This window comes from Stegostoma tigrinum, chromosome 7 (assembly GCF_030684315.1).
Source record: "Stegostoma tigrinum isolate sSteTig4 chromosome 7, sSteTig4.hap1, whole genome shotgun sequence".
Lineage (NCBI taxonomy): Eukaryota > Metazoa > Chordata > Chondrichthyes > Orectolobiformes > Stegostomatidae > Stegostoma > Stegostoma tigrinum.
This window is the reverse complement of record NC_081360.1, coordinates 14435127-14451703: the sequence shown is the minus strand read 5'-3', so window position 1 is coordinate 14451703 and position 16577 is coordinate 14435127. Positions and strand designations below refer to the sequence as shown.

The window sequence follows — 16577 nt, the reverse complement described above, 5'->3', positions numbered from 1 at the left end:
TAAACAATGAGACAATTTAACAATAAGATCACAGCAAAACAAATAAGAATTGGAGTGTGTAGTTTTTCACACAATATTGAGTAATCAAAGAAAATGTTGTACTGAGCTTCATAACCTCAGGATATCCTGAAGTGCTTTCACAGCCTATGATCTGCCATTAGGGTATTCACTGGTGTAATGCAATGGGAGGTGATGGCCTAGTGGTATTATCAGTGGACTGTTAATTCAGAGACCCAGACAATGTTCTGGTGATCCAGGTTTGAACCTGGCCTCAGCAGATGGAATTTGAATTCAATAAATATCTAGAATTAAGAATCTAATGATGACCGTGAATCCAGTGTCGATTGTTGGAAAAATCCATCTGATTCACTAACGTCCTTTAGGGAAGGAGCCTGCTATCCCTACCTGGTCTGGCCTACATGTGACTCCAGACCCACAGCAATGTGATAGACTCTTAACTGCCCTCTGGGCAATTAGGGATGGGCAATGAATGCTGCTAGGTCAGTGGTGCCCTCATCCCATGAATGAATAAAAAAAATGCAGGGAAAAGCACCTGTCAATTAATTCAGACAAGAAGAAAATTATTTATAAAACACTGAGGCAGCAAGAACTTTTCACAGGAAAATAAGTATGAAGGTTATGGTGAGAATGAGGAATAAATAAAGAGGAGCTGGATGCCATCGGCCTACATTTAGAAGTTGGCCCTGTGTTCATGGATGATGTTGCCCAGAGATATACAAATGGCATGGCTCAGAGTATAACCTCAGGTTGAGGGCAGTGATCATTTGTCACCAACACCAGGCCGGAGATACACAAGATATGGGTGTACAAACAAGAGTAAAAGCAACCTTTGTGTAACCTGATTGAGATGGGAACAGATGAAAGGTATTGGAGAAGGATGAGGAGTCACAATCTACCTCATATTTTAAACAAACTAAGTCTTGCCCGTTCTTGACTAGACTTGTCTGCACAGTAGAATAAGACTCCATCTTCAAGCATTGTTCCATGATACATAGTTTGGAAATTTCACGACGGCACATGATGGCAATGAAACATTCAAAAATGTAACTATATTTTGGAATCAATGGGGAGCATGCCTAATACCACCACTAAAAACAGCATAGCTCCAGATATGCCTGTATACAAACAGCAGCTTTTGTTTCAAGAGACAGAAAGTCTTAGTTGAATAATTATGGTGTTTGAGGATGCATTTCAACAGTGAGAATCATGGAGTAATTAACACAAAAGATTAAGAGTAGGTAAAGGTTGTCAAAAAGGTTGAGCAAGTACCAATTTGCAGTAGCACTTATATTCTTTCAGTTAATGATGAATTATGGGCAGGTTTGTCCTGTTTCACCCATTAGGAAATGAACAGAGACTGTCCAGTCTGGTGATAATGATTTTTTACCCCAAATGTCTTTTTCCTCATCATCTGAGGTCAATGACTTATGTTTTAGTATGGCTCCATGGACAGCACCCCTGGCAAGTGAGACTAGATTGTAAGTGATAGGGAGATATGTGACAATGGAGACAGTGTCCTTACTTGCAGTGCTTACTGTCCACTCAAGAGTCTTGAATTTATGAGATATCTTTCACAATCTCTGTGTGTGCTAAAGCACTTTATAGCTTACAAAGTACGCCTGTAATGTGCTGGAAATTGCCGATCCTTTAACTTTTCACAATCAAATTACTGCACAAAATGGAGCAACATGAACAGGTTGTCTCTGAGATGTCATGACAAGAATGCATAGTTCATCTTCTGATGGACAGAGAAATACATGACAGTGATGATGTTGGTCACGAGGGATTAAAGCGATTTAGGGGCTAGGGTAATAAAATAAAACGTTTTAGGTCCGGTGACCCTTCCACAGAACAGGACCCAAAACGTTAAATTTTGTTTTCTCTTTCACAGATCCTGCCAGACCTGCTGAGCTTTTCCAGCAACTTTTTGTTCCTGGTTTATAGCATCACAGTTCTTTTGGTTTTTAAAAGAAATAGCCTCTTACTTTTGTGTGAAAAATTGAATTAATAACAAATTACTTTTGAAAGAGCATGGAATTAGTTGCATCAAGACGTTTTACTTAAGAGGGGCCATTTTGGAATACGTCTCACTCAAATAACCACTTTCTGACACCGCAGCACTCCATTAGTATTGGAATCCATAGCATTCTGACTAAACAACGGTACTTCTGTTACTGAATCTGTTACTGGATCTGCAAGAAGCAGGAACTTGTTTTGATTTTCCTCTTCATAGGCATGGTTACTGAAAACATGACCAAATGTGGCACTATCACTCTGGCAGTGATTAACAAACTTTCTCAGAAAGAAGATTTTGCAACTCATCCTGAGGGGAAAGGTGAGTTCCATAGGCAATGTACCAGTTAGTTCATAGTTATTCCATGTTTGGGAAATCTCAAACTACAAAACAAGCAAAAATCATGTTGGTCAGTGCTCTCAACTTATGTCATTTGCTGTGGACACTGAGAAATACCTGTGCAATAGTTGCAAGCTGTGCTTGTGTTGGAACTGCAAGTTGGTGGGTTTCCGTTTCTGAAATTGGAGTGTCACCATGTTGAGCATCTGCACTGGAATCCATTGCTTCCTTTACCTGCAGCACCAAAAAAAAAGGCCCTGAGTAACACACTATTGTTGGCAGTACAACATTGGAAAAGCAGGTGCCCACTTCTCAAGTGTTCTGGCAAGCTTTTGACAACGTCTGCTATTTTCTACTTCTGAAGGCACATTCCAGTACTGTTTTTCTTAAGACAGAAGAAGCAATGGGGGGGACTAAAGAGAGCCGTTGAAATGATGGGCGGGTAGGAGAATTAATCAAGCACCCAAGGAGAAATTGTTACTTTTGGCATGAGAATCAATAACCAGACAACATTTATTTAACGTAACTGATAAAATAAGTAAGCGGAAATGAGATTTCTTTTTAGGTAGTGGGTTATGTGATTTGGAATACTTGCTGGACACAAGTTTAATAGTAATTTTCAAAATAAAACAAAAACTTATTGTATACTTGAAAGAGAGAATTTCTGGGTTAAGAAGAGAGAGGCAGGGAGACAACATATTGAACAGATTTGTTTCTTGGGGCACGACAACTGCAGAGTGGGAGTGTAAAGCAAAGAATTATGCCAACAATGTTGCTGGCATAAAGTTGGTACTTATAGAATTGTTTACAACAGTGTAAGAATCAGATGTTAAGTGGGAGGTTCCCCCCACCCCACTAGAGACTGAATACCTGCATTGCACCATTGCAATGGAATTTATGTTCAGTAGATGCACTAATGTATTTTAACTGGACTTGTGACAGTCGCATAAATATGGTATGTCTAATTCTGAGTTTTTCCTATACAACTGGAAGCTATACAATGAAAGGCTGGTAAATCTATGTAACATACAGGTACAAGATTGATAGATTTCTTCTGCCTCAAATATATTTCAGTTTTTAATTTAAGGCTATTTCTCTGTTTCTCTCTTTTGTGTAAGGTGGTGAACTCTCATGTATTATTGGCTTTTAAATTTCAGGTTCAAGTGACCATCCTGCATGTTTGAATTACAGAGCCATCTCCTGAATCACTGGATATTTTCTAAAACAAGCTCTCATGCCCACATAACTCCCCAACCTCCCACTTTAAACTCAGAAACAGATGTGGACACAGGCTCCCACCAATTCTGAGCAGGCTAAATTTGAACCTAAATTTTCCCGACTCAGTATCAAGGCGACAAAAAAAAATCTCGAAAAATAACACAAGTCAAAACTCATAGGAAACATTCAATGCTGAAATCTGCTCCTTAAATTTAATTTGTTCTTTCTGAAATGGTGTACTCAAGACATGGTAAACCAAGTGGAACATATCTCCATTGTAATTAAAAGAGAAACCTAAAATGAGAAACTCAAGATCTAATTAGTAGGTTTGAGAGATAGAGAGAGGAATGCAACAGAATATTAATTCGAGATACAAGTGTAACAGGAAGGAAGTTATTTGTGAAAGTCAAATAAAAAAAAACTGTACCACGTTTAAAAACCTGCAACCATGCCACAATCACAGGCAGAATTACTTCAACAGATCAGAGTTATACTCTGAAAAAGCTGCAATGGACTATAAACAGATCCACGCATAGTGTTTCCTGTGCAGTATGCTGAAGATTCTTTGGCTTCATCACCTGTCTATAAAGTGCACAAGTTTAAAATAATATCGCTATTTGTTTTAAAACGTGTAAACATGACTGTTCAAGTAATAATTCAGTCAAGCATACCACTTTGAGTTTTCCGGTAGTGAATTCAACATGCAAAGCAATACTGCAACACCATGAACACATTTACTAAGATCCTATGGTCTCACAGTGCTCAGTACGAAAGTAATGAAATCAGGAGTTTAAGCTGGAGTTGAAAGTGGCATCCTGAATAGGGCCAGGAAAAGGGGGAAGAGAGGTGGGGGGGAAGCTGAGCCAAGTCCTGCATACATCAAACATGTATTTTTCAGAACCAATTGCAGTGGTACTATCATACTCTGCTTGAGACCAACTGGTTCATTATATACATGGAACCACAACCTTTCTGATAGCAAGATAATTAACAAACACTTGCAGATCTTCTGCTATCAGAACCCTGATCTTTGACATATCAAAAACAACTGCATTTAGCAGATCTAGGCTCTTCAGTCTACATTTTTGGGTTGGACTATTTCCTTGGGCTCCAATGGATTTTCAAACAGCTTTCAGTATTTCTCAACTTTAAACTTTTTATGGCCTAAGTGCATATATACTTTAATTAATGTTTTCATCTCCAGACAGGTTCTTTTAACATTAGGTTTGTCCAATAAAAGTTTTTTTTAAAAATCTCCATACACTGAATTAAACAGAGCCAGACAAAACCAAAACTGGGCCTGCAATTCCACCTGGATTTGAGATTCACATTTACTGATTCTGATAAAAATCAACAGCAGCAAGGAGGTTGGCTGTGACATTGTTGCTCAGGATAGCAAAATAAAATTCCAATTAGACACCAAACATGCTGCTCGAAAGAGAAAAATTTTTGAACTAGTTCCTTCGGTTGAAAGTACGGATCAGAAATAATGGAATATGTTCAGTGATGCGTTTTTGACAAGATTTTGCAAACTCTGTTGCAAGCTTTGATTAAGTGAGTCACCACTTCACTACCAATCTTGCAACCAGGGTTTACTGGCCCATTTGGTCAAATGCTTGACAGGGCTAATGAGCTCAACTCTTTTTCAAGACAAGGATGATAACATGTAAAGCTCTATGTGTATTTGTGTACAAATAGCTTGCTGAAGTGTAGCTATGCATTGCAAGACATCCTGCTAATGTCTTCTGTAATTCTGGTCTGTAAATTGTCAGCTTTTAAAGCAGTAGATAGATACAATTCTGGAGCTTTTATCTCATGATTTTAAGAAAGTTGAACAGTTTTGTTGAAGAGAGAGGGGAAAAGAAAGCGCAAGATTTTGCTTGTAATCTCTTGATTCCACACATTCTGATGGGATGGGAACTTGATGCAACAAACCAAATGCAGTTGCTATGTGAAGTGAGCAGCTACAATTGATACATCAAAATATACACTGACTTGCTTTCAACAAACTGAAGCATCTAATGTGAAAACAGACAGCTGGGGAATTTTGAAGTGCAGTCAGTCCTATCACCTAGGAAACATATCAACTAATGTGCAAACAGCAAGGTCCCCCTCAAAAAAAATTGATGCAATAACAACCAAAGAATCTGATTTTTGACAGATAATATGCATTGGTTAAGACATGAGGGGGAAGTCCCTGCACTTTGAGTACTCCAACAGGATACTTAAGATCCTAAGCGGGAAAGCAGCTATCTAGTTTAATGTCTCATCTGAAATCAGAATCTCCTATGCCATACTCTCTCTGCACTGAACTGGAGCACCAACCCAGAATATGCGCTATAATCTCTGGAATGGGACCCACAACAGTCTGACTCAATTGCAAGCATTACTACGGAGCCAAGGCAGATACCTTGCAAGCACGAAATTTACCAAGTCATAGACAGTCCAAGATGCAATCTAGCAATAAGACACACACGTACTAAAATTAACCTTAACTTCCAATCCTGTTTAAATTTTTACTCTGAAAATTCACACTGTACACTCCTAAGAAGTTTCAGCCTATTTGGCTAATTATGGAAAAATGTGCTAAGTAAGTTAACAAAAATATCATGGGGAGAAAAATGTCCCAGATGGGGATACAAAACAGGTGGTATTGGATCAGCAGCTCCTCGGTCTTGGATTTAAATTATAATGCAGCCAGTGGAATTAATCAGGCACTGCCCAACAACTGCTGGCCAATCTGATTTTGCTCCACACTTTGGAGACAAGTTTCCAGCCAGCAATGTTTAGAAGTTCTGCTCCAGCAATCCTGGCAAAAGTAATTTTCCACAGATCCTGTTTTGAGTAGCTTAGAGTTGTTATCACATATTCACTGGTGCAACATTACTGTCCACACAGCCTGCAGAGGCAAATAGCTTTAAGTAATGTTAGGAATGCACACAGGAAGGGATGGATAAAGTAGCTGCTGCTGTTTTCATTATAAATTTCACTACTTTGATAGTCTATTGGAAAGGAATAGACAACACTGATGCACATGCAATGTACCATCAGTGCACAGTACTCAAACACAAGTGCACCTAAGTTAAAACTGGGAAGTCAGAAGAGATTGTGTTCATTAAAAAGGCAATAAAGACATCAAATAAAGTGTAATGCATATAACAATGCAACTGAATCAGGTGGTATTGATGGCCTCTTACTGCCCCTAAATGTTTACCTTTACATGAAAGATTAACTGCTATTAAATATTCCATTTACTTTGAAGTTTATATTTTAATACAAAATTTCAAAAAAATTCATTATGCTCTCATAATTTAGGTGAATAGCATACTTTCATATTTCAATGAATATGTACACTCTTCATTTGTACACTTTATTGTTTAAACAAAATCATGCTCAAAGTTGTAAAGGAAACCCTATGCTCGAAGGGTTGATCAATATTAATTAAGTGAAATTTAAAAACAAACATGCAGCGATACTGCCCCTTTAGGATTAATTAAAGTTTCTCAATCCCTTTGACATTTTAAATGAAAGGAGATCCCAGTCACACAACAACGATGAAGTCCTTGAGTATGTGGGCAATGCCGTTCGGATGGCTACAATTTTCTTTAAATCACAAGAAGTGTAAGTTGTTCAACGATTTATATTTGCATAAATGGTTCAGGTATGTTTGGACTTTGCAAAAATAGGAATTAATTTAATACTGTATTAATCATTTCTACTCTACACAGTACATCGAGAAGTTATTTATGACATAAAAGGAAGCATGCTCAAGCACTTGTTAACTACAGCCCACTGTGTGTAAAAGAGAAGTATTTTGTAGTAATTTGTTGTATGTCTGCTACTTAGTTTTGCTTCCAAACTTCCTTGCAGAAGTCACCAACTGAGAATATAAATAGACATTCAAATGCCAGAGCTTACAAGCCAGGTTCAATTCCACCACCCTCAGGCGATTGTGTGCGCTTCTCACATCTGCATGGGTTTCCTGTAGGTGCTCTGGTTCCCTCCTACTATCCAAAGATGTGGGATTTAGGTGGACTGGCCGTGCAAAATTGCTCATCATGTCCAGGGACGTGTAGGCGAGGTGGATAGGCCATGGGAAATGCAGCGGTTACAGGGATGGGGAAGAACATAGAACATTATAGCACAGTACAGGCCCTTCGGCCCTCGATGTTGTGCCGACCCATCATACCGATCTCAAGCCCATCTAACCTACACTATTCCATGTACGTCCATATGGTTATCCAATGACGACTTAAATGTACCTAAAGTTGGCGAATCTACTACCGTTGCAGGCAAAGCGTTCCATTCCCTTACTACTCTCTGAATAAAGAAACTACCTCTGACATCTGTCCTGTAATCTTTCACCCCTCAATTTAAAGCTATGCCCCCTCGTGCTCACCGTCACCATCCTAGGAAAAAGGCTCTCCCTATCCACCCTATCTAACCCTCTGATATTTTATATGTTTCAAACAAGTCACCTCTCAACCTTCTTCTCTCTAATGAAGACAGCCTCAAGTCCCTCAGCCTTTCCTCGTAAGACCTTCCCTCCATACCAGGCAACATCCTAGTAAATCTCCTCTGCACCCTTTCCAAAGCTTCCACATCCTTTTTATAATGCGGTGGTCTGCATGTAACATTCTTTGCAGGGTCTGTGTGAACTTGACATGCCAAATGGCCTGCTTCCACACTGTAGGGATTCTATGATTCTAAAAAAGTATTCCCATTATCAGAATTCTGAGCAAGTGAATTGTGACTGTTCAAATATTTTATCTCCATTCACCAACTTCTTCAGATGATAGCTAAGATTACTTCCAAAAAGTGAGTTTGCTCATTGTTGTACTGCAATATCTCGATTTCTCACCCTTACTTCCACATGCTTTCCTGCATATATTTATCTCTCGTTCTAACTTTCTCCCACCCAAAATCCTTTGCAAACTCCATACTCCTTTAACACTGGCTTCTTGACTCTTTCCTCATTCCACCGGTGGTGACCCTATTTTATCCCCTTCTTTTGATACTCACTCCTCCTTCAAAATACTTCTCAAAACCTCTAACCAAGCTTTTGTTCACATGTACTAATATCTCCAAACATGGCTTGATATCAAGCGCTGTTCAGCAGGTTTTACAGCAAAGATTAACAGAAGTTGTTATTGAATGCAAAAGCCATAAACTTGGTGGTACACAGTTTAACACTGTGCCCAAAAGAAGGCACCTCCAACAGTGCAACACTCAGTTAGTACTGTTCTAGAATGTTGGTGTGAATTATATACTCAAATTTCTGTGAGCAAAACTTGAACTCACACTTAGAATCTCAGGGATCTACAGCATAGAAAAAGGCCATTAAGTCTATGCTGGTCAAAAATAAGCACCAAACTATTCTACTCCCAAAATCTTTGAAATCTCACCTTTACAGTATTATGGATTATGGATGTATCTACGCCACATGGACTGCAATGATTAAGGAAGGCAGCTTACAATCTAAGTATAAGCAATAAATACTAGCCTAACCAACAAAAACCACGTACCATAGATTTTTTTCAAGGGTCTTCTTGATTCCCACATGCACCTGGACACTGACACTGTTCTCATGTGTACTTGGACACTGACATTGCTCTTGTGTACTTGGGCACACAAATCCCTTTGCTCCTCTGCAACTCCCAATCTCAAAAAAAAGACTTGATTTTGTGAATTGAAAGTGGATGACTTCACACATTCTCACACATAGCTGTAACAACTATCCAGAATCAACATCCGAGAGAAAATCTACTGGTCCAACAACATAAATGATGTGACACTGTAAATCATGGGTTAGGTATTCTGCTGGTGACTCAGCACTTAATTCTCAGAAGCTTCTCCATTGCAAGGTACAAGGAAGGAATGAGGTGGAATCCTTTCCACTTTTAAGTTTGACTGCAGTTGCAACATCGAGGTGGATGGTCAGCCATAATCAAACAGAATGGAGGAGCAGGCTCCACAACCTGAGGAAGTACTCCTGTTCCTATATTCCTAAGATGCTTGACACACTGACAGTGTGTTGAATTTTACTGCCACAGAAAAAGCATACTACTACTTGGAAGAACTAGCTCAGGTTCTTTGCTGAAGTTCATTAATACACTTCATTGAAGTGAATTATATTCCAGCTTTGTGAAAAAGTGAGCTACTTCAAATTCAGACATAGTAGGAACTGCAGATCTTGGAGAATCTTGAGATAACAAAGTGTACGGCTGGATGAACACAGCAGGCCAAGCAACATCAGAGGAGCAGGAAGGCTGACGTTTCAGGCCTAGACCCTTCTTCAATGTTACTTCAAATTCAACCTTCTGTGTCGTTATGGTAGAGTAAGAGATCCATCTGAACTTGGGCAGTGGTCATGGTCTTCAATGGATGTTATAAATACAGTGAATAACAAGCAACCATTTCATTCACAACTTTGCATTCTGTACAGTTTGCTCACATGTATGTCATAATGGACTGCCTCACTATTCAAGGACTTAAGAGTCATACCCTCAGCTCAAAGACTCTACTCTTACCTCAAAGAACAGGACCATATCCGCTTTTAATAAATAGTCTAAGTGTGAATGTATTACAATAATAGCTCCTTCCACTCATCAAATGAGCAAAGTGTGAAATAATTCTCTTTAGACTAAATGCCCGATTACTGAAACGTGTCATGTAATTTTTGATTGCAAATAATTAAACCCACCTCCCAGAAGAATCTAGTATATCCCAGCCATGATAACGCTTTGCCATTTACGTAGAGTTTCATTTGAATATGTGTTTTTCCCGAACAGTTTTTAATCGGACAAAATGTTTAAAAATATCATCTCACTTCAGTATCCTTCATTATTTCTAACCTACTTTCATTAGGGAGTAAAAATATTCTTTGAGGAAGTGACAAAGCCGATAGATGAGGGAAGAGCCGTGGACGTCACATACACTGACTTCGGTAAGGCATTTGATAAGGATTCCCATGGTAGGCTGATGGAGAAAGTGAAGTCGCATACGGTCCAGGGTGTATGAGCTAGATGGATAGAGAAGTGGCTGGGCAACAGGAGACAAAGAGTTATAGTGGAGGGGAGTTTCTCAAAATGGAGAACAGAGACCAGTGGTGTTCCACAGGGATTTGTGTTGGGACCACTAATTGTTTGTGATATACATAAATGATCTACATGAAAGTATAAATGGGCTGATTAGCAAGTTTGCAGATAATACTAAGATTGATGGGGTAGCAGATAGTGAAGGGGACTGTCAGAGAATGCAATATACATAGATTGGAGAGTTGGGCAGAGAAATGGCAGATGGAGTTCAATCCAGGCAAATGCAGCATGATGCATTTTGGAAGAACCAATTCAAGAACGAACTATATGGCAAATGGAAAAGCCATGGGGAAAATTGATGCACAGAGAGATCTGGGTGCTCAGGTCCATTGTACCCTGAAGGTGGCAACGCAGGTCGATAGAGTGGTCAAGGCAGCATATGGTATGCTTTCATTCATCGGATGGGGTTATTGAGTACAAGAGTTGGCAGGTCATGGACTTTGGTTCAACCACATTTGGAATACTGTGTACAGGTCTGGTCACCTCGTTACCAAAAGGATGTGGATGCTTTGGAGAGGGTGCAGAGGTGGTTCACCAGGATGTTGCCTGGTATGGAAGGCACTAGCAATGAGTAGATTAGGATTACTTACGTTAGAAAGATGTAAGTTGAGGGGGGCCCCGATTGAGATATACAATATCACAAGAGGTATAGACAGGGTGGATAGCAAGAAGATTTCACCCCAGAGTGGGGTCTCAATTACTAGGGGGTCACGATCTCAAGGTGAGGGGGACAAGTTTAAGGGAGATATGCATGGAAAGTTCTTTACGCAGAGTGTGGTGGGTGCCTGGAACACGTTACCAGCGGAGGTAGTAGAGGCAGGCACGATAGCGTCATTTAAGATGTATCTAGACAGGTACATGAATGGGCAGGAAGCAGAGGGTTACAGATCCTTGGAAAATAGGTGACAGGTTTAGATAGAAGATCTGGATTGGCACAGGCTTGGAGGGCTGAAGGGCCTGTTTCTGTGCTGTAATTTTCTCTGTTCTTGTTCTGATTCCAATATGCATTTCATGACACAATGGACGATAAATTAGAGAGCAGTTAGTCATCCAAACATTTTTAACGTTGCAGACTTGAACAGATCTTAATCAATATTACAAACTCCATATACTAGACAGGCCTTCACATCACACCCAGTTATCTTGCGTAATCTAAGAAATCATTCATTACTTTCTCAATCCATGCAGACCTAGTTTTGTGTTCTGAAACGTCAGGAATAGCTGTCTTGACTCTTCAAAATTACCACTTTTCTTCCAATACACAGAATATTGCAAAGCTGCACATGCTAAGTTCCAATGAGAAAGGAAACATTTTGTGCAATTCTCCTGTCATCCATGCATGAAAGTTGTATGAAAGATGTAATGCTCCACCACTCACTACATTTTGATGGAGAAAAGGATCTGTTTCTGTCAGAAAGTTTTGCTGTGATTAGAAAATTTGTTTGGTGTAGCTCATTATCTAAATTGACTATCTTTGCTTTAAGTCTAGCTTTGCCTAAAATTCACTCTCTGACACAGTAGATGTCAACACTTGGATCCTATAACCTATAAATTATTTGGTGTATATGTACAACAACATAATTTTACTCCAGCTCACCTCCCACGATTCTTCTGTTTTTCCATGTGATCTAATGGGGTCCTGTTGCCTCCTTACTCCTTTCCAAAACTTAAGGAGCGCAAATATTCCTGGTTGTGATTTTGACCATTACTTCCTACCCCACTCAGTCACACTAACTGCACTCCTTCACATGCAGAAACATGACTATACACACGCAAGTCCAGTTCTCTTCCATATTCTTCCCAGAAAGACAGATTATATGTAAAATGGTCAAAAATGCAGAACGCAAAGCTTTCCTACAGGACTGGGAAGCGTGAAGGAAGAAAATTAAAGAATGAAAGACCAGTAGTTTAAAAAAAAAGGACGTAAAAAAAAGAGAAAGTACGTGAGGTCACAGATCTAACCCTTCATGAGAAAAGAAGTAATGTGTGGAAGACAATGCTACTGCCAGAATCAAAGGGCATGTGAGAGATAGCCACAAAACAGGAATAAAATCAAAATACATAGAAGCAGTTGAAGAAAGAGAATCTGAAATATAGAATTTAAAATTGAGGGAGAAGGAATCAAGTAGGACATACAGACTTTTGAGGAACTGTTCTTTTGCCCAAGAGTAATGGCGATCTTCCCCACAGATCTGTAGATACAGAATCAAGGTCAAGCGGATAATGAGTTGAGAAAAGGACAATCACACCAATACAAAGATATAATTCAGCATGCAGTTATATATTCTGCGGTTATTTTCATGTATTTGCATTATAACTCCCAACATCTGCATTTGTAAAAGGGGACTGTCACGCCACAATTACATCTTCCTGCTAGAATTTTCAACAGGAGGAGGACGTACCTCCAAGAGTGACAACCTTACACCGGCAGTTTAAATATGGACACAACAAAATGGTTCTTTGGAAAAATTGACTGTAACTGCATAAATTAGTAGCTCACTTTTTCACCACTAACAGAACCTCCTTGAAAATCAGTGATCAAAAACACTGAATCCTCAATCTACTACTTAAAATGTTGTCAAACCTATACTGTTTCCACTAATTTCACCTCTCCTATTCCAATTCAACAGGCCGCGGCAGAATTGATGAAATAAACCTTTTAGCAATGTATATAAAGAATAGGGAGCAAGGTGGCTTAAGGGTTAGCACCACTGCTTCTCAGTGCCAGGGATTCAAATTCGATTCCAACTTTGGACGTTTGTCTGTGTGGAGTTCACACGTTCTCCCCATGGCTGCGTGGGTTTCCTTCCGGTGCTCCGGTTTCCTCTTGTTGTCCAAAAATGTGTAGGTTTGGTGGGTTAGCCATGGGAAATGCAGGATTACAGGGATAGGTTAGAGGGGTGATTCTGGGTGGGATGCTCATTGGTGGGCTAGTGTGGACTTGATGTGCTGAATGGCTTTCTTCCACACTTAGGGATTCTATGCCTTATAAATAGTGGAGCAGCAATTACTTTTGTGTAGATTTTATGTTAAAATGTAAAACAGTCTTCATTATGCATTGGCATTGAATATTTGCAGTGAAAATTGTTGCTAGGGCCGTCTAGTGCATGTGGAGCAATATCAGATTCTTTGAAAGTGAATTGTTTAACTAGGTTTAGATTGCAATAACTGTACTATTTAGCAAATAGTACAGTTGCAGATTTTTACATTTTTGATCATTATCAGTGTGTGCAGTTTTAAGGGATCAGGATCAAGTGAAACTACAGTTCAACATGGGTGAAGCAAGAGTTCGAAGGCTTCAGACCAATATCACTGGATAAAATATATCCTAAATGTTCCAAAATGTTGCTCAGATGGATACCATTAAATGTTATTTCATTCAGCTGTTAAGGTTGCCTTCTGTGTTCTACTGTTTTCCTCAATTTCGTAATGCAGTTCCAATAAAGTAAAAACCTCAGAAGAATGCCTGGGGCAGTGACTTTAAATGTTGGCTTTTTTATTTCCAAATCATATTCACTAGACAAAATAACCAATTCTTTTTAGCTGTAAAGGACTTGCATGAATTTTTTTTGGAAAACCTCAAAAAAGATGGGTCATAAGTAACCATAGCACATGCTTACTATCTGGTAGAAATCAACAGGATTATGCCAGAACCCCTTTGCTAAATAGTACAGTTATTTCACTTTCAAAGAATCTGATATTGCTCCACATGCACTAGACGGCCCTAGCAACAATTTTCACTGCAAATATTCAATGCCAATGCATAATGAAGACTGTTTTACATTTTAACATAAAAGCACCCTGGAGAGTTGCAAAATGACTGCTGTGGAAAATTCACAACAGAAACCGCAACTATCCTGAGGGTGCTAAATACCGACAGTGTTAAAAATAGGCAAGGCACTCTGTTCTTCGACGCTGACAATTCTCTTGTTAATGATAAAAAACTGAATTGATGATGTATACTCAAGAGCCACCCACGTATTCTGCCACGTCCTACAAATAAATGAATGATTACTGCTGCATGAGGAATTCTTCAGGTATAATTTCAAAACAATGCTGTGCTCAGTAAAGCAACGAACTACTTGTGCTAATCTTACAAAAGTTATTTTGACAATTCACTCTGTAGAATTTATATGACAGACAACATGTACCTGTGAAGCCAAGTTCTGCACAAAGGAATGTGTAGCCTACCTACCTCTTGCTTAAAAAAGTACTGCTGCACAGCACCTAAAATTTCACTTGTCAACTAACCTTGGAAATCATCACCTTTAAGTTGTGAACAAAGCAAAAGAAAAAAATGTTTCTATTCAGGGACTTGCTCATTATTGCCACCTCCTTTTCCTGACTTCCTGTTACATTGCTTTGAGAACAGTTGCAACACTTCTACTCTTCTCAGCCATACTATGACCCACCTTAGTCCATTTGAAGATGAATTTCCTCTGATCAAGTTTTTAAAATTAACTGTTTATTCACTTTTGAAGGCCAAAAACTGAGAATGCTGAAAAAATTGAGACATCTAGAATTGGTGGAAATACTCAGCAATCAAGCCGCATATGTAGAAAGAGAAACAAAATTTTAAGTATGTAACTATCAAAACTGGTAAGGTTTATTGATGAATAGATGATAACTCCAACATTTTCCGATTCTTTAAATGTCTTCAGTCTGAAGTCTCAACTCTTCTGCATGATGCCACCTGACATGCTCTGTATTTCCAGCAATCTTTGTTTGGATGAATAGTTAATCTAGGTTCAAGCAAAAATTAGTTGCAATTTTAGATTCCCAACTGCTTAAAGCTCGATCAAGACAAATCATTTATCAGAATTGCATATCACCAAGAAGAAACTGAGATACTGTGTTGTCAAAAATCCAAGGATATTCAGAAAAGCAGCAAATATAAAGCCAGGTGAGAACGTATGGTGACAGTATACAAAGAGGTTACAAAGGACAGATGATTGAGTGGGTAGGCAACAAGATGGCAGATGAGATATATGGGTAAGTATGAGGCTATTCACTTTAACAGTGAGAATAAGGAAGCAATTTTTTTTGTTTGGAAAAGGTGAGAAATTTGTAAATGTTGATATTCAGCAGCACTTGAAATTTAAAAAAGGGGGAAAAAAATTAAAATGCAAACTCAGAAAGCAACTAGGAAGGTAAATGGCACAATGTGGTCCTGTGCTTAGAATGAAGGTCCAAGAATTTTTGATTTCCATATATACTTGCCTTACAGACAGTGCAGCACAAATGTAGATTAGTTTGAGATGCAAGGCTGAGTAAATTTGACTTATTCCTCAGATGAATAAGTAACAATTTAAACATGCAAGTTTCTTAAAGGACTTGACAAGATCGATGCACGTTCCTTCCCCAGGCTGAGGTAGCTAAAATGCAAAAGTACAATTCCGTGATAAGTGATTGACTATTTTGAACTAAGGTGAGCAGAAATCTCTCGTCAGAGATTTGCGAATCTCTGGAATTATTTAGCTAGAGGGCTCTGAACTTTCTATCAAAGAGCATATCCTGGCTGGGATAAACTTTGGATCTCGCAGGAAATCGAGGATTTCAATGAGTGAGTGGTAAAGTGTAGATGAAGCAGATGATCAGCCATTATCATGCTGAATGATTCAGCAAGCTCAAGGGACCACATGGTCTACCTGTGCTTTTTCTTGAAAAATGTTCTGCACGTCCAAGTGCTACTGAACTCACATGCAACAGCACTACATGTTCAATAAAGCACAAAGCGTAAGAAAATAATATAGTCCATGATTAAGGAGGCCATTTGTTTCATCGCTACGAATAATTAATAAGTGACATAAGGTGCAATATCAGCACTCAAAGCTTCTCACATGTAACTAACTGACCTTTAAGATTACAGAAGATTCCTTCTAGAAAGG

General features: G+C 39.0%; 1 protein-coding gene across 4 annotated transcripts in view; it reads right to left on the bottom strand.

Annotated features, from left to right (window-relative positions):
• creb1b (cAMP responsive element binding protein 1b) overlaps window positions 1–16577 on the bottom strand; it is an 80984-nt gene that overhangs the window by 42694 nt on the left and 21713 nt on the right. For all 4 annotated transcript variants that reach the window (XM_059647052.1, XM_048534181.2, XM_048534183.2 and 1 more), the window contains one exon: window positions 2492–2608. In XM_059647052.1, coding sequence (XP_059503035.1) covers window positions 2492–2596 — 105 coding nt within the window. In that variant the 5' untranslated portion in view covers window positions 2597–2608. The remainder of the gene's footprint in view (window positions 1–2491; window positions 2609–16577) is intronic.